General features: G+C 40.7%; 1 protein-coding gene across 3 annotated transcripts in view; it reads right to left on the bottom strand.

Annotated features, from left to right (window-relative positions):
- Nucleotides 1-260: 260 nt before the first annotated feature.
- Nucleotides 261-24,996, bottom strand: part of IFT81 (intraflagellar transport 81) — a 156,973-nt gene continuing 132,237 nt past the window's right edge. For all 3 annotated transcript variants that reach the window (XM_075834517.1, XM_075834508.1, XM_075834520.1), the window contains 2 exons: nt 7,271-7,316; nt 261-854 (listed from right to left, as the gene is read on the bottom strand). In XM_075834517.1, coding sequence (XP_075690632.1) covers nt 672-854; nt 7,271-7,316 — 229 coding nt within the window. In that variant the 3' untranslated portion in view covers nt 261-671. The remainder of the gene's footprint in view (nt 855-7,270; nt 7,317-24,996) is intronic.

Below are 24,996 nucleotides of genomic sequence, written 5' to 3'. Positions count from 1 at the left end.
TGGGAACCTCGAAGAAGTGCCCACAAGCAACATCTGCCATGATACCTCAGAAAGCCATGATATTAGTAGTTGTGTAAATAAAATACAATTTGCATTGTGCACTGTTATAGCCGTCTACATTTCTCTGCACATTCACATATGTAAGGAACAGAAAGCCCAGCTGAGGGACAATGCTGGTTGTCGTCATCTAATTCCTAACTTGGATTGTGGTAAAAACAATAGTCAGAAACATGTTAGAAGAAACGCCAAATACACGAATATTCAATTAATAGTAGACATAGAATATTTATTTTCACTGGAATTTCTCTTTAAAATAAATACAACTGCCATACTTTACTGAATTACAACAAGATATGTAATAAGGTTAAGAAAAATTTATCATGCTGGCAGGCAAACACACTGAAAATCTAACTTGAAATACAACTTACACAGAAGTGTGTAGCCATTACTGACAGTAGGACAGAATACATAAAGGACTCTTTTCTGTATTGGCATGCATCTTCTTGGATTATGAATCTTATTGTTTGACACGTATTATTGCTTGACATGAAAAGAAGCTAGCATTTCTCCCGCTGCCTTAGAGCTCATACTCATGTCACCTGTCACTAATATTTATGTAGTTCACACACATTTCAAGTCAGTAATATAGATATAGTTAATTTACAATGTGTTTATAAGATGAGTCGGTCTTCCCCTCCTTCTTGAATAATGCGCTCAGTTGGCACTTGGTTCTGCTGTTTCAGAAAACAGATTTTCTTGCATTCCATGAGTTGTTCAAAATCTTTCCACATCTTTACTTGTTTCATGTTGGGTCCATGGCTTTCTCGAATAGATTTTTGCTTCTCTCTTAATTTCTGTCATGAGAAAACAGAATAACAATTAGAAGACCAATGCAGAATTGGATTCTCCACTTGGTCTGTCCCAAGTGGACAACGCCTTCAAAGAATAGCCGTCCTGGCTATTAGTTGATCACCACAGGTTGGACTCCTATAATACCCAACTGCTATAAAAGCTGTGGGTGGCCACACACCTGTAATGCAGGATCCCCTGGTCACACCGAGTACTATGGGGTGGAAGACATTCTTTCTAGTGGCTCCAAATTATTAAAGGTGTCCCAAAGAGTGGACTTCTCTCTATGACATCCTTATGCCCAACTAGGGCATACGAATAAGTATTGTCCAGTTAGAGCAACCCTTTTATAGACGGCAGCCATACCAGTGTCTTTTAAACATATTGCAGTAATGGGGTCTGGCTATCACTGGCCACACTTCACACCACTTTTACTGCGATTGTTTTACTTGTTTGCATAACATTTTTATACTACGGTTTAAATAAATAGCTAAAAATCATGACAATCAGGATCAAAGTGACTTTGGGCCACAAACATTTTAAAGGTTGACAGAAAGGGGGTGCATATGTGTTGTTATTTTTTTTTTATAGCCCCCTTATCAGCACTTGGGTGCATTTAGTGAGCTATTTCAGCGATAGCTCAAGATCATGCTTGTTGTGTGTTTAGTTTTTTTTGTGATTGGGACTTCTTATAGGGTGCAATCACAATTTTCCATAGAAGCAGTTCTAGGAACAACTCCTAAAACTGCTTCTTCTTAAAAAAAAAAAAAAAAAAAAAAAAGCTTTTGTGGCAAAAAACAAATGTATTATGCTGGTTTCACATGGGTTGTTTAGGGAGTTAGGCTCTGTTCACATCTAGTTTTTTCCCTACGTCTACAATGTATGCTTGGAAAGTTTCCGACATACATGTTAGACGTGTCCATAGGACTCTATTAGCCTGACAGTGTCCAAAACAGGCTCTTTATGGCCTTCATCAGACTGGTATACATTTTTTTTTTAAGTATAGAATATTGTAGTAGACTATGCTATTCCATCCCGCAAAAAAAGTCTACTCCGCGGTATAAGTTTTTGGTTGTTTTTTTTCCAAACATGGGATCCTATGGGTGACGTATACCCCTATATGGGATACGTCATAGGCATCCATTTTACGTTTACGTTATGGGCTCTTCCATAGCTTTTCATGACGTGTACATTAAACGGAAACCATAATACTCTATGAGTGAGGGATGCCTAACGGTGGCATCTGCCACCCACAGGCTATAATGGTATCTGTTTAACAGATATATAATGAAAAGGGTCATGAGAGATCAGGACGTACCCGTTAAACAGATACCATTTTAGCCTATGGGTGATGAGTGCCACTGATAGGCTACATTTAACATATATCGGGAGCTTTTCCTGGCGTATATACGTTAAAAACAGAAGAAAAACGAGAAGTTAATGGGGCCTTAGTGTGAAGTTTTCCTTAAGAGGGCATTAGTAAGATGTAATAAGTGTAAAAGGCCTTTTCTTGGGAAGTTGCAGATTGCAACATGATATAATTATACATATAAATAAACACATCGGCACTCATTTATACACTTTGATTAACAATATTCCACCAGACAGTGCCTGCATAACTTTTGCTATATATAGTAATCTTACAACCAAAGATATATTTGTGATTTGGATGGCTGGTTTTGCTATTGTAATAAAGCAACTATTCATTTGTGCATAAGAATGTGGGAGAGTATGTCCCAACCACAGATACATACATTGAAGCTTAACACTGCCAGAACCTGCCTTTCCCTAATAGGATTACAGCGCAGAAGAACAGGTGTGACTTATAATTGGGATGATGAAAAAGGTGTTGTGTGTGCATAACATCTCCATGGAGAGTGACTTTCCATTATTTATATGAAATGCAACCGACAAGGATCACGTTACAGATGATGAATCATTGCAGGAACCTATGCTGACGTCACGACCCTGTGCCTCTACCCAAAAGCCAGCACAATGCCTGCTTCTCACAGTCTGCGCAAGAGAGTTGGGGGTTTTATAGGACAAGCATATGGTTTTAAAACTTGAGAAAAGCTGGTTTATCCAACAGAGGGCATGGGAAACAGACTTTATCTGAAGGGCACAGCAAGTACTGCTTGCTCTGGGTTATGATAAAGGCCTGGCTACTAAAAATAGACGTAGGAAAATAGACTCCTGAACTGTGTGGTCATTTTTATACTCCTCTTTGTCTTAAGAGGGAAAACACTTTTTAAACAATGTGTAATAGTATATATATATATATATATATATATATATATATATATATATAGCAATTTACAGGAAACGTGCAGTAATACAGTATATGCAGGTTTTTCTAAAAGTGAGTTACTTAGGTGATATTATGGTATGTTCTAGGTGGAGAGTTTTGGGCGATGTTAAAAATTTACTTAAATAATAAACAACCCCAAAATTGCAGGAGAAAAACATGTCTTGTTGAGAAGTAAGGAAGTAAGTAAAAGAAACATAATTCCCAAACTTTGGCTACTGCTATAACTTCTGATTTACTAGTATATAACTTTCTATACTTTTTGGATAAAAATCCTCTTTAAAAAGGAAACTGCCCTGGAGATCAGCTGATCGTCCCAGATCCGGATTCTGAAAATCAAAGAGATCAGCATTTATCTATTGGGAGATTCTGTTCTGTGAAAATTTTTTTGTCTTTTTCCTACTAGCATTATTTTGCCTATAGGGTTCCAACCCCTCCATTATACTGGATTATATATATATATTTTTTTGTATATAAAGGGGCCTTCTGCTTTTAGCAAGCAGCCCACTTTGTCGCAGTGGTTAGCACTCTCATCTTGCTGTGCTGGAGTCCTGGGTTTTAATCCGCCCAAGAACAAGATCTGCATGGAGTTTTTATGTTCTGCCCACATTTCTTTCGGTTTCCTCCAAGTACTCCTGGTCCTCCCACTCCAGAAACATACAGATAGGTTAACTGGCTTCCTAAGAAATTGACCGTTGTAAATATCTGTTTGAGGTAGGGAAATTAGATTGTGAGCCCCATCGAGGACAGGGACTGGTGTAAATGGGGAGAATCTCTGTACAGCACTACGGAATATGTTGGCGCTATATACGCAACAGGAAATAAATAGCCCACATAGTGAAGACCATATAAGTGGTACTTTATAATCAATTTCTAAAGAATATTAATAAAACCAGCAATCATTTCCATCTCCCTTACAGCAGAATACTCTTTCAAACAACGTTATTTGGTTGGCAGCTCTTAGAGTCAGCCAACATGCAACTGTTCTAACATATCCATTGGTCTAATACAGCATTTCCTTCTCTCCCTCTTCTGTATAGTCAAAGTCCGCCGGGACAGTTGCAGATGTCCTATATGGAATGCCTAAAAGTTACTATATACCAAAGGAAATAAAGTGGCAGGGACTCCATACAGAGAAAAATATAAAGCTTTCCTTTGGGACGTTTTGTCCGTTCCGTTGTCCTAATTCAACTTTAAAGAGAATCTGTCACCACATTATAAGTGCCCTGTCTCCTACATAAGGAGATCGGCGCTGTAATGTAGGTGACAGTAATGCTTTTTATTTTAAAAAACGATCTTTTTTCACAACGTTAGGAGCGATTTTGGTTTATGCTAATGAGCTTTCTTAATGCCCAAGTGTGCGTACTTTTTCTTTCGACCAAGTGGGCGTTGTACAGAGGAGTGCATGACGCTGACCAATCGGCATCATGCACTCCTCTCCATTCATTTACACTGCACTAGCGATATAGTTATATCACTATGTGCAGCTACATACACAAGCCCTAACATTACTACAGTGTCCTGATAATGAATACACATGACCATCCAGCCTGGATGTCATGTGTACTCAGAATCCTGACACTTCTGACTCTTTTTTGTGAGATTCCGGCAAGTGAAACCAAATCTCGCGAGATTACGGAGCTAAACGAGATTTGGTTTCACTTGCCGGAATGTCACAGAAAAGATTCAGAAGTGTCAGGATTCTGAGTACACATGACGTCCAGGCTGGATTTCATGTGTATTCATTATCAGGACACTGTAGTAATGCACAATAATATGTAGATATTTCTATTTGGCTATGGGTATGTGTTAACCCAGTGCATTCACTCCAGTGATCTTGCTATATTTATTGTGTGACACCCTTCATCTATTTGTCTTATATGTTTAATAAAGCTTTGTGATTCTATTTTAGAATATTGCTGCTTTAGTCTGATGTTTTTGTAGGTTTATAGATTTGGCTCTGTTAGGATGCACCACTTTACTAGTCTACATGTAGTAGCATAGTTATGATCAACATGTGATATTTTGTTCACACATAATATTGTTGCATGCTCTATGTTATCTATATGAGTGTCTGCATGGAGGTCTATACTTGTTTTTACATAGTTTAAAAACTGAAGCAGCAAGATGTTGCATTTGTGTGAATGAGATTTGCTAGAATCCCATACACATTGTGCATTTGAAAACACACCGTTTTAAGGGTTTAGTTTGTTCTTTATATGCTATGGTGTACTGATACCCCTATATTGGTTTTCCATACAAACAGCTCTACGAATATTTACTAGAACGGTTTCTATAGCCCAAAAAAGTAATGCAACTGCTGCATTGTAGCAAAACCACATGTACTGACAAGATGTTTTTCTGCGGTGCTTAGTCCAAATATGAGCCTACATGAGAACATATCCCAAGTGTCCCTATTTTGGGGGGACTCTCTCTATAGTTTTTACCCAAGTCCTCTTTGCACCTTAAAGGGATTTTCCTACAAACACGCTCCATTCATTTCTATGGAGCTGCTGGAGACCGCGGTTCTGGAAATATCATAGAAATTAATGGAGCGCTGGCCGAGCATGCGCACCAATGCTACATTCTCATGGAGCACTTCGGGGGACTTTCTGTCCCCGTTCTCCTCATTACTGGGGGTCCCAGCGGTCGGACCCCAAGCAATCACACATGTATCCTCGATCCTGTGGATAGGGGATACATGTTTTCTAGGAAAACACCTTTAAATGTCCCCCTTTTTGACCTGAAAAATAGATTTGAATTAAAAAAACGTACTATATTGCTCCAGAAAAATTCTGTCTAGTTTCTAACTCTATATTAGCTCACTGACTCTCTTGTGGATATAATAAAATAAAACATCACTTTTATTAAATCTGCATTAAAAATTAAGATAGCAATAGGCTTCCTTCCTATATTCCACCTAAAATTATTGGTTTGTTATGGGGGAGTAGTTGCTATACAAGAACAGACCAATACAAGGTACATCTCAGTCTGAACTCTCAATTGCGCATTAGGTCTAGCAACCTGATTCCTGCCCCAAATTTAATATGACACTAAGAATGTCCATGAGCGCATTAGTCTATGTCTCAACGCGTTTCGTCTGCAGTATAACCCACAGACACCTCAGGAGACTATTTTCTATTGTTCGATGATTATTTAAAGATACCAATTAATAAGAGCGCCGGAGTTATGATATTCAAACTCCGGCGGCCGCGATGAGATTAGACCCCAACTTATATTATTTCATTATTTGGTGCTATTTGGATATTAACATTTTCTATATAGAGATGACTGTTGTGCTAATATTTTAATTAAAAACTACTCAAGCGTATAGATATGCGTGACAAAATGGATCTATCACACAACAAACCATTAGTGTGCCTCTTTGACCATCCAAAAAGTTGAGTCTCCATGAATGAGCTCCAAATAGATGCCTAACTATGTGTCAGTTTTCACTTTCAGCTTTCCTCACAATGCATTTAAAATAAATTAACCACAATTTTCCTTTGCAACTGCATATCTGTAAGTGAACAAACACTCCTGTCAATCACACAGCATCTTGTCAAACCAAATTAGTATATGAGGGAACTGCAGGCACTTCTAGTTTTACTGTAAAAGGAAATGTTCGACTGCTATTTTAGTCTAACATCATCATTGTACTATAGAAAATAGGAGAGAAAAAGTTAAAGATGTACAATTTTTAGAAAAGGCAAAATGAAGACACTGTTCCTTTAAGAACAATTTATTATTATGAGCCCCCTCCATCCTACTAATTCACAAGATAAAAAAAAAAAGCTTCTATTCAGCTTCATACACATGGTAAATTAAAACATCCTGTATTCCCTAGTGTGGATCCTATTACAAACAAACAGACCTTTTATACATTCTACATTATGACACTATTAATATCATTTGAAGAAGCAAAATCTATTAAATAAGTCCAAATATTTTTTATAAGACCTATTATAATGCTACAAAAGCTAGTCATAAGGCAGTAAAAACAGGGATTTTTTAAATTATAAATTGTATGAATTTGGAGATGGTGGCTAAAACAAAAAGCAAAACATATAGAAATGATGCAGTATATTATAGAGACACATACAATGTAATTCTTACCTTTCCCAAATTTTCTTGCTCTTGGATATACTTTGAATATTGATCCCTAAAAATTAAAGAATAAATATTATTTTAGCAAGTTTACAATAAAAATCTGATATGATGATGTAATAACCAGTATATGAATTAAAGGAGCATTTTCTTTTCAGCAAATTGAACTTATTCTTTGTATAATAAAAAGTTATGCAATTTTCGAATATAAAGTTGCAAAGTCTAACATAATGTACCAGTTCATCCATAACAAGTTAAATGCTCTCATCCAGTCTCGTTCCTTTACTATTCTTTAGCAGCTCTATTGTTCCAATACAAAGTCTTTTTTAATTTTTCAGGGACAGATGGGAGTAGAGAGTAATAAATAATGTTTATGTGTAGGTATCCATGGGAACTGATAAAGCGCACCTACTATTAAAAAGTTTTTACTAAGAAACCAGCAGCATAAATTATTTGAAAGATTTTTCTACTATACTCCATAAGGATACAGTGCTCCATTTCTTTAAAGAAGCGAACCATTCTGCTGTTATTCAATACACATAAAAATGTCGGTTGTCTTTTGCCACCACTAGGGGGCTGATCTGTATGCGGTTCCTATTCTCGTCAATTGGAACTTATACAGCTGAACCTAGAATAGCACCTTGTGCTAGCAACGCAAAGATGAGGTTTTTGGGAAATTGGAGAATGGCTCCCTATACTAAAGAAACTGAGCACCATAGACTTGTAAATATATTAGGAAAATGCTCCAAATCATTTATGCGGCCAGTTTCTTAGAAGAAATGGTAACCGTTAATGTAATGGAAAAAGCTGAGTACAACAGGAGCACAGGGTCCATAATAATAAAAAAAAAGAACTAAGCTGCTGCACATCACAATGAAATATAGAAGATAAAGATTTACATTAAATTGTGACACAGAGAAAAATGTTATCTGCAGTCTTCATGTGGGCAAACGTCTCTGTCGGAAGTTGTCATGGAAACCTTCTGTCATTTTCTAGTCTTGAGCAGCAGTTCACATTAGTCCACTGCTTAATCCCATAGAAATGACCACAGTATATTACACATAGGATCTATATTGTGCTCCACCCTTTCATATAGGAATGAATATAAAATTAAATATTATAGTACAATATAATTAAATTATAGCAGCAATGTAACAAACAATTAGTAATAAAACAAGTGAATAAAATCCCTTTGACATTAAAGAGGTTTTCTGGTCATGCGGCGGTTTTTCATACTGATCCACAGGATCATCAGTATATGATCGGTGGGGGTGCGACATGTGGACCCTGCACAGATCAACTGTTCCGGCTGCCTCAGTCACCTGAAGTTATGCAGTTGTCGGTGCCGGGAGTAGATGGCTCTGACCACTGTATAGCAGCCGCGCTGGAGTATTGCAGCTCTGCAACAATTCACTTGAATAGCAGTAGATCTACAGTGTTGCAGCATGGGCGGGTATCAGTACCCTGTGTAAATAGGGCAGCGCTCAGTAGAAACGTAGAAAGTTCGCCCTGTGCAGTTTTATGATGGGTACTACTTTGCACCAGGGGAAAAGGGGGCAGTGGGAGTTTCTTGCCACCACAGGAAAGTACAAATGTATCACAACAAATAATGGTCTGAGCAACTCCCAGTGTTAAATGTGGTCCACAAGATTAAAAAAAAAGATTAAAAAATAATAAAGATTATAAACAATCAAGGTAATCGATGGATAAAGTATGTGAGTTTCGAACACAGAGGAATAAATCTGCCTGAAAATCCACTTGTTAGATGCCACAGAATTATATGTGCATTTGCCTGTACATTGTAATAGCTGAAATCAATGGCAAAATTGAACAGACAGGTTCCACTATTCGCTTAAATTTTTTTCGCTGCTTGTAAATGGGGTTTAATAAAATCCCATTCACTTGAATTGCATTGTACTTTGTTCCAGATTTTCAGTGTTGAAAATTTTTATGTTAACTTCATGGAATTTTTTTTTTTATGTCCCACTAGGCGATTTTCACTGATTGTTTTAATTTATAAATAGCAGAGAATTGGAATGCTTCCGTATTCCAATTCATTATTGCTGGTCAGTGAAAAACTGCATGGCACCTTTTAGGCCATGCCTAAAGCATTGCCCAATAAACATCTTCTCACGATCTGTGGGTATGTGGACCCACTGGGCTGCACCGCCGTAGCGGGATAGCAGCTGGCCAAACAGTGTACCAAGTCAATGTCTATATAGTCCAAGCACAAGGGTACCTGTAGCAGTTCAGACAGTAGTAACGGCTATCCACAGACAAAATAGAGACGAGGCAGCACTTCCAAAAAACCCACCAGTGCGACGTTTCATGTATTTTTGAAGTCCTGCCTCGTCTCTATTTTGTCTGTGGATATTTGGACTGAGTAGTAACGGCTAGGCTCAGATGGAACCTTGGCAGCAGACACCAGGCGTGGTGTAACACAGCATAAAAGAGTATCCGGCACATCAATTTTGAAACAAAGGTATTTTTATTTTGTTTTTGTTTTTAATGCCAGTGGCAGAGTGCGACGTTTCGGTCTAAGTGACCTTCATCAGGCACTGAGCCGTGCTGGAAAACTGCATAGACGAGCGCTATTGGTGCTGATAGCGGCTGACCGCTGTGTCATGGCACCATGTAAAAATACAGTTGTTTCAAAATTGGTGTGCCGGATAGTCTTTTATACTCCTATTTGGGTTGGGCCCCTATCCGTGCAAAACCCCATCCTTCCACGTATCTGATGCTGTCTGAACCTATACACAAAGTGTAACACAGCAGGCGTGACTGATCGCACAACACGACTGCAGCTTTCTAAGGCACAGGAACAACGGTAGTACGGGATACAGGTAGCAGGTACGGGAACACTGGGACCAGGATAACATTAAGGGACCATTTGCAAGACTAACACGGGTAAACGAAACGCTCAGGCAATGATTTAAAGGGCAGAGCCCTTTTTATAGTCCACGGTGATCATGGGTTAATTGATGATTATTTTCATGCACCCTACGGGACACAGCAGAACTGACGGAAGTGAGCGTTGGCGTCTCCTGGGGAGGAAATGCGGGCCAGCGCTCACAGATCCATGGCTGTGGCTGTCGCGGGGTGAGTAATCCCGATGGTCCGTGGCCATGGACGCTACAGTATCTCCCCTCTTACGACCCGTCTTCTTGGGACCAGAGCGAGAGAGGAACTTTTTAATGAGGGCAGAAGCATTGAGGTTCCCTTTTGGCTCCTAGGACCTCTCCTCTGGACCAAACCCCTTCCAATCCACCAAATAAAACGTTCTTCCTCCTACTTTTTTTTTTTAAAATCCAGGATCTCCTTAACCTCGAATACATCGGAAGAATAGCTGGGAGCAACTCCCACCCAACACCGTATTGCATCTTGCAGAGGAAGGAAGGTCAGCGACAAAGTCCATTGCTATATGCTGCCAGGGAGCATTGGGCACAGGCAGAGGTTGAGTGAGCAACTTTGTTGGAAGCACACACTGTGCAGGACGAGACAAAGTCCACAATATCTTTGGGCCGCGTGGGCCACCAGAAATCACGGGCAGTCAGATCTCAGGTCTTACGAGCCCCCGCATGCCCAGCCAGTTTGGAGCTGTGCCCCCAGCGAAGGACTCTCCTCCTGTCTGCCAACCGCACAAAAGTCCTCCACGTAGGGATGTCTTTAACTTGCAGAGGATTAGCAGAAATAATACAGGATGGGTCAATAATACTTTGCGGAGGCTCCACGGTGTCCTCTGTTTCAAATGACCTAGACAGGACATCAGCCCTCACATTTTTGTCCGTGGGCGGTTAGTGAAGCAGAAACTGGAACCGGGCGAAGAACAGCGACCACCTGGCTTCACAGGGGTTCAGCCATTGAGCCGACCGGAGATATGTAAGGTTCTTGTGGTCGGTATATACAGTGAAGGAAATAACTATTTGATCCCTTGCTGATTTTGTAAGTTTGCCTACTGTCAAAGACATGAACAGTCTAAAATTTTTAGGCTAGGTTAATTTTACCAGTGAGAGATAGATTATATTAAAAAAAAACAGAAAATCACATAGTCAAAATTATATATATTTATTTGCATTGTGCACAGAGAAATAAGTATTTGATCCCTTTGGCAAACAAGACTTAATACTTGGTGGCAAAACCCTTTTTGGCAAGCACAGCAGTCAGACGTTTTTTGTAGTTGATGATGAGGTTTGCACACATGTTAGATGGAATTTTGGCCCACTCCTCTTTGCAGATCATCTGTAAATCATTAAGATTTCGAGGCTGTCGCTTGGCAACTCGGATCTTCAGCTCCCTCCATAAGTTTTCGATGGGATTAAGGTCTGGAGACTGGCAAGGCCACTCCATGACCTTAATGTGCTTCTTTTTGAGCCACTCCTTTGTTGCCTTGGCAGTATGTTTCGGGTCATTGTCGTGCTGGAAGACCCAGCCACGAGCCATTTTTAATGTCCTGGTGGAGGGAAGGAGGTTGTCACTCAGGATTTGACGGTACATGGCTCCATCCATTCTCCCATTGATGCGGTGAAGTAGTCCTGTGCCCTTAGCAGAGAAACACCCCCAAAACATAATGTTTCCACCTCCATGCTTGACAGTGGGGACGGTGTTCTTTGGGTCATAGGCAGCATTTCTCTTCCTCCAAACACGGCGAGTTGAGTTAATGCCAAAGAGCTCAATTTTAGTCTAATCTGACCACGGCACCTTCTCCCAATCACTCTCAGAATCATCCAGATGTACATTTGCAAACTTCAGATGGGCCTGTACATGTGCCTTCTTGAGCAGGGAGACCTTGCGGGCACTGCAGGATTTTAATCCATTACGGCGTAATGTGTTACCAATGTTTTTCTTGGTGACTGTGGTCCCAGCTGCCTTGAGATCATTAACAAGTTCCCCCCGTGTAGTTTTCGGCTGAGCTCTCACCTTCCTCAGGATCAAGGATACCCCACGAGGTGAGATTTTGCATGGAGCCCCAGATCGATGTCGATTGACAGTCATTTTGTATGTCTTCCATTTTCTTACTATTGCACCAACAGTTGTCTCCTTCTCCCCCAGCGTCTTACTTATGGTTTTGTAGCCCATTCCAGCCTTGTGCAGGTCTATGATCTTGTCCCTGACATCCTTAGAAAGCTCTTTGGTCTTGCCCATGTTGTAGAGGTTGAGTCAGACTGATTAATTGAGTCTGTGGACAGGAGTCTTTTATACAGGTGACCATTTAAGACAGCTGTCTTTAATGCAGGCACAAACTTGATTTGGAGCGTGTAACTGGTCTGGAGGAGACTGAACTCTTAATAGTTGGTAGGGGATCAAATACGTATTTCTCTGTGCACAATGCAAATAAATATATATAATTTGGACTTTGTGATTTTCTTTTTTTTTTTTTTCATATAATCTATCTCTCACTGGTAAAATTAACCTAGCCTAAAAACTCTAGACTGTTCATGTCTTTGACAGTGGGCAAACTTACAAAATCAGCAAGGGATCAAATACTTATTTCCTTCACTGTATAAGGATGGGGTGAGCTGCACCCTTTACCAGATGTCTCCACTCCTCCAGAGCCAATTTAATGGCCAGTAAGTCCCGATCCCCAATAGAGTAATTGCGCTCTTCGGAGGAAAAAAGTCTTGAGTATTAGCCACATATCGCTGCCTTTCCTTTGAGGCCTCTCTGGAACAGAAGTGCACATGCACCAACAGAGGAAGTGTCCACCTCCAACGAGAACTGTCGAGAGATGTCAGGATGAAGGAGGATTGAGGCTGAGGTAAAGGCATTCTTGAGGCTATTAAATGCAGATTGTGCCTCCGGAGTCCACACCTTGGCGTTCACACCCTTCTTGGTAAGGGTAGAGATGGGAGCCGTCAATGATGATATTTTTGGGGTAAACTGCCGGTAGAGGTTGGCGAATACCAAAAAACGCTGTATGGACCGCAGGCCCCGAGGACGTGGTCATTCCAGGACGGACTTTACTTTCTCAGGATCCATCTTGAGACCTTGATCCGAGATGATGTGACCCAGGAAGGGCAGAGAGTTCTTTTCAAAGACGCACTTCTCCAGCTTGGCATGCAGACGATTCTCCCTTAATCGCAGTAGAACTTGACGAACATGCCTCCGATAAGTCGTCAGATCTGGAGAGAAAATCAGAATATATTCGAGATAGACCACAACACAGACATAGAGAAGATCTCGGAAGATATCATTGATGAATTCCTGGAAGACCGTGGGAGCGTTACACAGACCGAAGGGCATTACCAGGTATACGTAGTGCCCATCTCGAGTGTTAAACACCGTCTTCCACTCATCACCTTGATGGATTCGGATCAAATTATAAGTCACACGCAAGTCTAGTTTAGAGAAGATCTTGGTTCCTTGTATGCGGTCAAATAGTTCGGAAATTAGTGGCAACGGATATTTGTTCTTGACCGTGACTTGATTGAGACCAAGGTAGTCAATGCAAGGCCGAAGAGATCCGTCTTTTTTTTTTTTTACAAAGAAGAACCCGGCCCGGGCAGGGAGGAGGCTTTTTGTATGAAACCCCTCCCCAGATTCTCCTTGATATAGGCCGATATAGACTGAGTATCTGGCAAGGAGAGAGGGTATACCCGACCACGGGAGGGGATGCATTTGGAACCAGTCATAAGCCCGGTGTGGAGGAAGCGTCTCAGGTAACAGACTACGGCTGCGACATTTGGAGCCCCAGTGGAGAACTTCTCCGGAATTCCAGTCCAGGACTGGAGCATGTAGTCGGAGCCAAGGCAGGCCCAGTAGGACAGGATTGACGGCTTTAGGCAAAACAAGAAACAAAATTAGTCCTGAATGAAGGGCTCTAACTTGGAGCTTCAGCGGCTTGGGTTCAGATACGATCGGGTCGGGCAGAGGCAGTCCATTCACTGAGGCAACAGACAAAGATGTCGCCAGAGGGACTGTGGGCAACTGGAGAAGATCTACTAGGTCTTTTTGGATGAAGTTTGCTGTGGAACCCGAGTCCAGATATGCAGAGACCCGGTGCATCTTTTCACCAGACACTATGGTCACGGAAATGGACCGTTTCGAGGAGAACTTTCTATCTAGCGCCGTTCCACCTAGTGTTGTCTCTCCAACCAATCCTAGGCATTGGAGTTTCTTTTGCTTCTGAGAGCACAAACGCACAAAATGGTCTCTGAGGCAGCAGTACAGACAAAGTCCTGAAGTGCATCTGCGGTGTTTCTCCTGGGTAGACAGTTTGAGCCGGTCCACCTGCATAGGCTCCTCTGGTGGGACAACTGGTGAGGGCAACAGGGATTGCTGGAAGATAGGAGCCAGCTTGGGGAATCTTCTTTCCCGATGAACCTCTTGGGATCGCTCCCGGATCCTCATGTCAATCCAGGTCGCTAGAAGTAGGAGGTCATCCAGGGTAGGTGGCAGTTCACGAGCAGCAAGCTCGTCTTTAATTTTAGGAGACAGTCCCTGCCAGAATGTAGCCACCAAGGCCTCGTTGTTCAGCGCACGCTGCATTATAACTTCGTTTTAGACAGAATGCAAAAACTGACAGTTTTGGGAGGAATGTTTATTACGCTTAACCCCAGAAGTATAACAACATGCTAGTGGTTTTGTTCCATAAAATCTAGTGACAGGCTCCCTATTAGGGTTTAAAATGCACCTGGGACAGGAATATTAAAGTAAATAATTTTAAATACAAAAATCTCTGGATCTTGCAGCTTAAAGAGGCTCTGTCACCAGATTTTGCAACCCCTATCTGCTATTGCAGCAGATAGGCGCTGCAATGTAGATTACAGTAACGTTTTTATTTTTAAAAAACGAGCATTTTTGGCCAAGTTATGGCCATTTTCGTATTTATGCAAATGAGGCTTGCAAAAGTACAACTGGGCGTGTTGAAAAGTAAAAGTACAACTGGGCGTGTATTATGTGCGTACATCGGGGCGTGTTTACTACTTTTACTAGCTGGGCGCTCTGAAGAGAAGTAACATCCACTTCTCTTCAGAACGCCCAGCTTCTGGCAGTGCAGATCTGTGACGTCACTCACAGGTCCTGTCGGCACCAGAGGCTACAGTTGATTCTGCAGCAGCATCAGCGTTTGCAGGTAAGTAGCTACATCGATTTACCTGCAAACGCCGATGCTGCTGCAGAATCATCTGTAGCCTCTGGTGCCGACACGATGCAGGACCTGTGAGTGACGTCACAGATCTGCACTGCCAGAAGCTGGGCGTTCTGAAGAGAAGTGGATGATACTTCTCTTCAGAACGCCCAGCTATTAAAAGTTGTAAACACGCCCCGATGTACGCACATAATACACGCCCAGTTGTACTTTTACTTTTCAACACGCCCAGTTGTACTTTTACTTTTCAACACGCCCAGTTGTACTTTTGCAAGCCTCATTTGCATAAATACGAAAATGGTCATAACTTGGCCAAAAATGCTTGTTTTTTAAAAATAAAAACGTTACTGTAATCTACATTGCAGCGCCTATCTGCTGCAATAGCAGATAGGGGTTGCAAAATCTGGTGACAGAGCCTCTTTAATATGATAGTCCTTGAGATTATATATATATTGTAATAATATATATATATATATATATATATATATATATATATATATATATATATATATATATATATATATATTTATTCATATTCTAATAATAAATAAAAGCTCTACTTGATGTTTAGTTGTTCCGTCACTGAAAGAGAATGTATTTTGAATTGTTACTGAGAAATAAAGTATTGTCAAACAGTCTGCCAATTTTATACCACTGGGTAAAAAGGTTTACAAAATTCTGGGTATGTGAATAATATCCACAAAGCAGATCATGCAGCTTAGAAATGAATAAATGAAGGATAATAGCTTTATCCATCTGTATCATCATTGTTAGTAATGAGCGCTGTAGTAATCAGGACTGCAAAGCTCTTTTACCATACATGGTGGTCAAATGCACATCATGGGCATTTCCAATGTAATGTAATTTCCTCTGGAGCTGAAAATAGCAAATCTCCAGCCATGCAAACGAACAAACTGTGTTTGCAAGGTACACTGAAGCTCATTACCTGATATGTGAAAAATAAATTTAACTTCATGGGAAATCTACAGTCAATGTAAACACTTTACACTATTTCTGCTTTTTAATGCCATGCCTCAAGAGGCAACAATATTTCCATTTTTTTTTAAATTAAAATTCTATCATATGTAGAATTCAAGTTCTTACAAATAACATACATACGTCTGCTTCTTAACCCCTTCCCTATTTGGCCACTTTTGACCTTCCTGACAGAGCCTCATTTTTAAAATCTGACATGTTTCAATTTATGTGGTAATTACTTTGGAATGCTTTAACCTATCCAAGCGATTCTGGGATTGTTTTCTCGTGACACATTAGACTTAATGTTACTGGCAAAATTTTATCTATACATTCAGTATTTAATTGTGAAAAACACCAAAATGTAGCGAAAAATTGCAAAATTTAGCATTTTTCTAAATTTAAATGTATCTGCTTGTAAGTTAGGCAGTTATACCACTCAAAATAGTCGCTAATTAACATCCCCCATATGTCTACTTTAGATTGGCATTGTTTTTTGAACATCCTTTTATTTTTCTATGACCTCACAAGGCTTAGAACTTTAGCAGCAATTTCTCGCATTTTCAAGAAAATTTCAAAAGGTTATTTTTACAGGGGCCAGTTCAGTTGTGAAGTGGCTTTGAGGGCTTTATATATTAGAAACCCCGAATAAGTCACCCTTTTTTAAAAACGTCACTCCTCAAAGTATTCAAAACAGAACTTAGAAAGTTTCTTAACCCTTTAGACGTTTCACAGGAATTAAACCAAAAGTAGAGGTGAAATTTACAAATGTCATTTTTTGTTGTTGCAGAAATTCATTTTTAATCAATTTTTTTTGTAACACAGAAGGTTTTACATGAGAAATGCAACTCAATATTTATTGCCCAGGTTCTGCAGTTTTAGGAAATATCCCACATGTGGCCCTAGCGTGCTTATAGACTGAAGCACCAGCCTCAGAAGCAATGGAGCACCTAGAGGATTTTGGCCATCCTTTTTATTAGAATATATTTTAGGCACCATGTCGGGTTTGAAGAGCTCTTGAGGTGCCAAAACAGTGGAAATCCCCCAAAAGTGACCCCATTTGGGAAACTACACCCCTTAAGGAAATTATCCAGGGGTATAGTGAGCATTTTGACACTATAGGTTTATTGCAGAAATTATTGGAAGTAGGCCGTAAAAATGGAAATCTAAATTTTTTTCAAAGAAACTGTAGGTTAGTAGAGGGAGTGCATGCCGTATACTGATGGGGACATGGCTGAGATTTGAGGGGGTGATATGTCTGATCCGTCAGAGTTCTCTGGATTCTCTTGTTCTGCTTCCATTTTTTATCCTCTCTCTGACATAGGCTATGTATATCGATGTTCTGTGCTGCTGAGTGGTTTTGGTTCTGGTCGCCGTGGTGCCTACAGTCCTGCTAGTATTGTTTATATTGTATTGACATGTATATGTTTCCTAATATTCATGTTTTCTGTTTCCATTATAACTTTTCCTTCTGCTAGATCAGAGGACTGCTGTACATTGTGTTTTGGAACGTTGTATGCATAATAACATTTTATCATTTTGTAGTACTTTCCATGTATGCTTTCTGCGAATATTTTATGTTTTTGCTGCATACTGATTAAGATGAAAATATAAATAAAAGAATGTTAAAAAAAAAAAGAAGAAAATTTAGGTTTAGCTACTTTTTTCTCATTTCCACAAGGACTAAAGGAGAAAAAGCACTGCAACATTTGTAAAGCAATTTCTCCTGAGTAAAACAATACCCCACATGTGGTCATAAACGGCTGTTTGTACACACGGCATGGGTTAGACGGGAAAGAGCGACATTTGGATTCTGGAGCTCAAATATAGCAGGAATGGTTTGCGGAGGCCAGGTCACATTTGCAAAGCCCCTGAGGGACCAAAACAGTGAAAACGCCCAAAAAAAGACTCCATTTAGGAAACTACACCGCTTGAGGAATTCATCTAGGGGTGTAGTGAGCATTTTGACACCCACAGATGTTTCATAGATTTTATTTGAATTGGGCAGTGAAAATAAAAATTTAATTTTTTTCTAAAAAGACGTAGCCTTCGCGCAAAATGTTTTCATTTTCTCAAAAAATAAAGGAGAAATAGAACCCCAACATTTGTAAAGCAATTTCTCCCGAGTACGGCAATGTGGTCATAAATGGATGTTTGGACACACGACAGGGCTCAGAAGGGAAGGAGCGCCATTTGGCTTTCGGAGTACAGATTTTGCTGGATTGGTTTCTGGTCGCTATGTCGCATTTGCAAAACCCCTGTGGGACCAAAACAGTGAAAAGCGCCCAAAAGTGACACCATTTTGGAAACTACACCCCTCAAGGTATTCACCTAGGGGTGTCGTGAGCATGTTAACACAACAGGTGTTTTGCATAAATTAGTGTGCACTCGATATTGCAAAGTGAAAATGGGATTTTTCAATAGATATGCCAATATGTGGTGCCCAGCTTGTGCCACCATATCAAGACAGCTCTCTAATTATTATGCTGGTTTTAGAATCACCCTAAATGGGGCACTAATCTTTTGCCTGGACATTTGACAGGGCTCAGGAGTGAAAGAGTACCATGCAAAATTGAGGCCTAATTTGGCGACATATAAAGTATTGGTTCACAATTGAAGGCTCTGATGTGAAGTAATAAAATAAACCCCTGAGAAGTGACCCCATTTTAGAATCTACACCCCTCAAGGTATTTATTAAGGGGTGTAGTGAGCATTTTCACCCCACAGGTCTTTTCCCTAAATGAATGCGCTGCGGATGGCGCAAATTAAAAATTTAAATTTTTCCCCAGATTTGCCAATTTAGTGGCAAATATGTCGTGCCCAGCTTATGCCACTGGAGAGACACACCACAAAAATTGTTAAAAGGGTTCTCCTGGGTATGGCGGTGCCATATATGTGGAAGTAAACTGCTGTTTGGGCACGCTGTATGGCTCAGATGGGTTGGAGCGCCATTTAGCTTTTGAAGCGTAGATTTTGCTTGGTAGTAGTTTTGTTTGAGTATTACTGGTATTTCAGTTTATAATGTAAGGGGCACATGTAAGCTGTGTGGAGTACATCAGGGGCATAGTCAGGGGGTATAATAATGGGGTAAACAATAAAATAATCCATAGATGTGTGTTACACTGTGACACAATCCTTTCTGCACAGGACGGTGTCCTTCTGATAAATGGTGTCTTTACTTATCCCCCTTTTAGTCCACACTCCGCACATTTGCAGTTTGGGGAATTTTGCTGGGAAGTGTTGTCCTGGTATAATATAGGCGCCCTCTCTTCCAGCAGATATGTTTGGGCCCTCCCCTTCCTTGAAAGAGACGAAACGTTCCCCTCTGATCTGCACAACCGCATATTTTTCTTTCCTGACTTATTGGAGCCTTAACTAATTTGATCTTTTCATAGACGTAGTGGTATGAGGGCTGCTTTTTTTGCGGGACGAGCTGTAGTTATTATTGGTACCATTTTGGGGTACATGCGATTTTTTTGATCACTTTTTATCCTATTTTTTGAGAGGCAAGGTGACCAAAAAACAGCAATTCTGGCATAGTTTCTTAGTTTTTTTTATACAGCATTCACCACGCGTTATAAATTACATGTTGACTTTACTCTGCGGGTCAGTACGATTCCGGCAATACCAAATTTCTAGCACTTTTTTTTATGTTTTACACCTTTTTGCACAATAAAATTACTTTTGTAAAAAGAATGTATTTTTTCAGTCGCCATGTTGTGAGAACCATAACTTTTACAATTTTTCGTCGACGGAGCTGTATGGGGGCTTTTTTTTTGCGAGACGAGCTATAGTTTTCATAGGTACCATTTTTGGATACATGCAACTTTTTGATCACGTTTTATGTAAATTTTTGTAGGGCAAAGTGACCAAAAAACTGAAATTCTGGCATTGTTTTTTACGTTTTTTTTTATGCCATTTACCGCGTGGAATAAATATTATAATATTTTTTATAGTTTAGGCCGTTACGGTCGCGGCGATACCAAATATGTATGGTTTATTTTTCAATAATAAAAGGACTTGATAAGGGAAGAAGGGCGATTGTGTTTTATTTTATTACTTGAAACGTATTATATTTTTGACAACTAGATTTTTTTCACTTTCTTGTTTACACTTTTCTTTAGTCCCACTAGGGGACTTGAGCTTCCAACTGTCAGATTTTTTTTTCCCTAATACATTGCACTACCTATGTAGTGCAATGTATTAGATCTGTCAGTCATTCACTGGGCGGGGCCTAATCGGCTTCTGTATTGGCAGACAGGAGGCCATAGTTAGGTCTCCTGTTGCCATAATAGCAGTCGGCAGTCGTCCGATTGCAGGGCACAGCTGCCGATCTGCTAACAACTACAAAGATGAAACGATCGCATCCGATCGCTGCATCTGAGTGGTCAATGGCAGGTATCGGAGCCAGCTAGCGAGCATCTCCTGAGCCAGCGCCATCTTGCCGGCGGCTACGGAAGACTTTCAGGCCCCGCCTCCGGACGGGGGCTGAAGGTTTTCCGTGCTAGGCACACCGGGAAGCCAGTATTAGGCCTCCGGTTGCCATTGCAGCCACTGACAACCCGGCGATTTCATTGCTGGGGTGTCGATAAGCTGCAAACACCTTAAATGCAGCGATCGCATTTGACGGCTGCATTTAAGGGGTTAATGGCGGGGATCGAAGTTAACTTCGGTCCCGCCATTACAGCAGGATGTCAGCTGTAAGATACAGCTGACATCCGGGGATGATGGCACCGACTCAGCTTCTGAGTCGGTGCCATGATTTGTCGTAAGTATAGAACATTTTGCGGGAACGTATACTTACGACAAACGTCAGGAAGGGGTTAATGAACATGACCTGAAAGGAGCCACTGGTCAGCATTATGATTTTCCATAGCAAAAAAACCCTGTTTAATGTCTATGGCAGCGGACCGTCGTTCTGACTTACCCTCTGACGGCCGCGGCCACGTGAGTTCTCGGCGTCATCTCCCTCCTGAGAGACGCCGGCACTCACTTCATGGTTCAGAGACTGTCTCCCGCAGGGCGCGCGCACCCGCTCATGCACGGTCTTAAAGGGCCAGTGAGCGTCCAGTTGCAAGTGAATCTGCAATTAGCCCAGAATGCTGCTGGACTATATAAAGGGCTCTGCCCTCTTGATCATTGCCTGAGCGTTGTTGTGTTACCTAAAGTTTGTCTTGCAAATGGTCTCCTAGTGTCTTCCCGTTCCCAGCATTACCCGTTCCTGCTGCCTGTACCCTGCATCCCGTGCCTCTGTGCCGTCTAGAGTTGAAGTCGAGTTGTTTCTTCCGCTGCATCTACTGTGTCACACCTGCCGGGTGTCTGTCTGCTGCCAGAGCCTCATCTTAAGCCTGAATCACTGCTACTGTCTACATTGCCTCAGGTACCCTTTCTGGACTATAGACATTGTATTGTACCTGTTTGGCCAGCTGCCTTCCTGCTACGCGGTATGGCACCGCGGGTCCACACCCCGCATCGTGACACCCTGCTTACTATCCATTCCTCTCTATAGATATAGATGTAAGCTTGTTTGCACACAAGTCTGCCCACATACATGATCCTGCCCTACAGCTTTAAAGGAGTTGTCTAGATTAGAAAGCCCATTTTTAAACACCCTATTAGGGAATTCTGCGTTAATAGAGGGGGGTCCTCTGTTCAGGTTTCTCATCTCAGGTCCTGAATCTGACCGATTATCTGCTTGTGTAAATTAGTCTTAATTTTTACTTTAATTCTGATTGAAATAATATCCTTAATGATTTGAAGTTTTAAGTAGACTTCTGTTAACTGCTGCAACAAGTGACCATATGTGCAATACTTTAGTTCCTACTGCTTTGATGGTGACCCTAAGGAATTAGTATAATGCAGAATAAGTAGTTGGAATATAAAATTGGTGGACTTTGAATTTTGCTTTACCAAATCTTATTACAGGACTAACACATACACATTAAATAAATGTTGGTCGAACACGCCGATTTGGGCAGGATCAGCCAACTATCTAAAGTTTTTGACAGGTGTCAGAGAAAAGAAAGATCAGGCATGTTGGATTTCAACATGCCTAATCCTCTATTCACAGAGGAGATAAGCCACTGCCAGAGGGGTTTGGCAACAGCTTATTACCCTCTACTGACAAAAAACACGCACACACATACACACACAGCTGAGCTTAAATGTTTACGGTGGAGTCGGGAGGAGTAGCTGTTGTCCGACAGATATCTAAATGTATGGTAACCTTTAAGATGACCTTTATCTTTTCATAAGATTCTAATGTTATTTTTACCTTGTTGACCTTTGTCAGGTGCCTGTTACTCTACGTAGAGTCTCAGAAAAGGCAAGCTTACTTCAATTTGAGCATTTTCTATTTCTTTTTAAGAGACTATAATTGGAGCGCTACGTAAGCAGGACATTTTGTCAGTTTTATTCAAGGGCATGCATACCATAGGGATCAAGGGAGAAGCCACCAGAGGGTCATGCTGCCCTTCCTTCCTACAAAGGATGGGAAGGGGTGGGCAGGCAAAACAAAAATACATCAAGCCCCTGCCATGTGGCGGTAGGGGGAGGGGTATTTCAGCACGAAGAAAGCCGACATTATACTTAGAAAGTACATATTTTAATGTATTTGATGGGCTCACAGTTGTGTGTTTTTGCACATGTAAATGCCCCCCCCCCCCCCAACATCATATATTTTACTTTGAAAAGTACCATTCCAGATATCATTCCTGGTTCTTTTATAGACTACATCCAAACCATGGCAAGGCCACCAAATGCTGAATTTTCTGTTTTTGCCAGGAGTAAGAGTTTAAGGGTCATTAAAGGGATATCTTATGAATAATTTTCATACTAAAAGTCCTGAAATTCTGTTAATAGCTGTTTTAAAGTAATTTGTAGCATTTAAAAATCATTTTCTCATCTTTTTATGCCTCCCTGTGTCCTCCTGCTAATCTTGGATTCTGGAGGCAGGCCCTAAGCAGAATCAGTCTCCTTGCCCAACTGGCAGTTGACAATAAAGGCCCTTCATAAGGTGACATACTGATAAGAAGTTGGTTGATGGTTGAATAAACATTAGTCTCATAACCGCTCGTTACGCAGACATATACATATTTTTTTAATTGCGTGTTTTTATTGACGTTTTTAAAGTAAAAAAGCATATCCCCACTCTCTCCTACCCATCACCGAAGATCTTGAAGCTGCGCTGCCAAATAATATGCCCACGAATTGGGCACTGCCAGACCACCTTCTTCTTTTTCTCTTTGCAAAGTCTTAGGCTTAATGCTGCCCGGGCACCTGCGCCAAAGACGTTCCCTCAAAAGGCCATTAATTTGATAAAGGGCACCAGATGGGTGAATTATGTAATACAGAGTGTAGCAGACATATGCATTTTAGATCAAAGCGGCCATAAATGTTCGATTACACAAGTAACAGCCAATGTATTGCCCAAAGTGACGCTATGATAAGGAGATGGAATTCTACGCCCTCCTATGGGTTAGCAAACGAACATGACATCTACACACAGCTACTCTCCTCCCCTGTGAGTTGGACTTTCATGAATGATCATGCGTGTATCGACCAGGTGACCCATATACAGTGAATATAAAACGTCTACACACTCCTGTTAAAATGCCAGGTTGTCATGTCAAAAAATCAGTACAAGATGAATAATTTCAGAACTTTTTCCACCTTTAATGTGACCCATAATCTGTACAATTCCATTGAAAAACAAACTGAAATCATTTAGAGGGGAAAAATAAAAATAACAAAACTACAATAATGTGTGAACACCCTCTTATAATTGGGGATGTGGTTGTGTTCAGAATTAGCCAATCACAGTTAACCTCATGTTAAATAGTAGTCATTACACAGCTGCCATTATTTAAAGGGATTCTGAGTAACCCCATATAAAGTTCAGATGTTCTATTAAGACTTTCCTGACATTTTCTTTGTTGCATGTGGCAGCAAAAGCCATGGTCCGTAAAGAGATTACAATGCATTAAAGGGATTTGATTGTTGAAAGGCATCACTCAGGAGAAGGGTACCAAAGAATTTCCAAGGCATTAGATATACCATGGAACACAGTGAAGATGGTCATCAAGAAGTGGATTACATTTGGCACAACAGTGACATTACCACGAACTGGTTAAGAATTGTAGTCTGCACACCTTGATTGTGTTTCAAAAATTATATTTATTTGTTTCTCAGGATAAATGTCAGAGGCTATATGTGCAACGTCAACGTTTCGGTCGTAAGACCTTCGTCGGGCACTAGAAAAATATGTACATATAATTATAGCATATCATGAGTTTGGAGAGCTGTCACATAATATACAGCATAACATCACATAATATGTCATATATACACTAGATGTAGTATAGAATATATAATTCGGTCAATCTTAACATAGTTATTCTTACCACGAACTGGACGCCCCTCAAAACTTGATAAAAAGAAAACACGAAAATTGGTCCGGGAGGCTACCAAGAGGCCTACAGAAACATTAAAGGAGATGCAGGACCTTCTGACAGGTACTGGTTGTGTAGTGCATGTGACAACAATCTCCCGTATTCTTCATATGTCTGGGCTGTGGGGTAGGTGACAAGACAGAAGCCTTTTCTAACAAAGAAAAGCATCCAAGCCCAGCTATGTTTTGCAAAGACCTACATCAAGTCTGCCAAAAGCTTGTGGG

This window comes from Rhinoderma darwinii, chromosome 1 (genome assembly GCF_050947455.1).
Source record: "Rhinoderma darwinii isolate aRhiDar2 chromosome 1, aRhiDar2.hap1, whole genome shotgun sequence".
NCBI classification, from domain to species: Eukaryota; Metazoa; Chordata; class Amphibia; order Anura; family Rhinodermatidae; genus Rhinoderma; species Rhinoderma darwinii.
The sequence above is the reverse complement of the archived record's forward strand: the minus strand, read 5'-3'. Positions and strand labels throughout refer to the sequence as shown.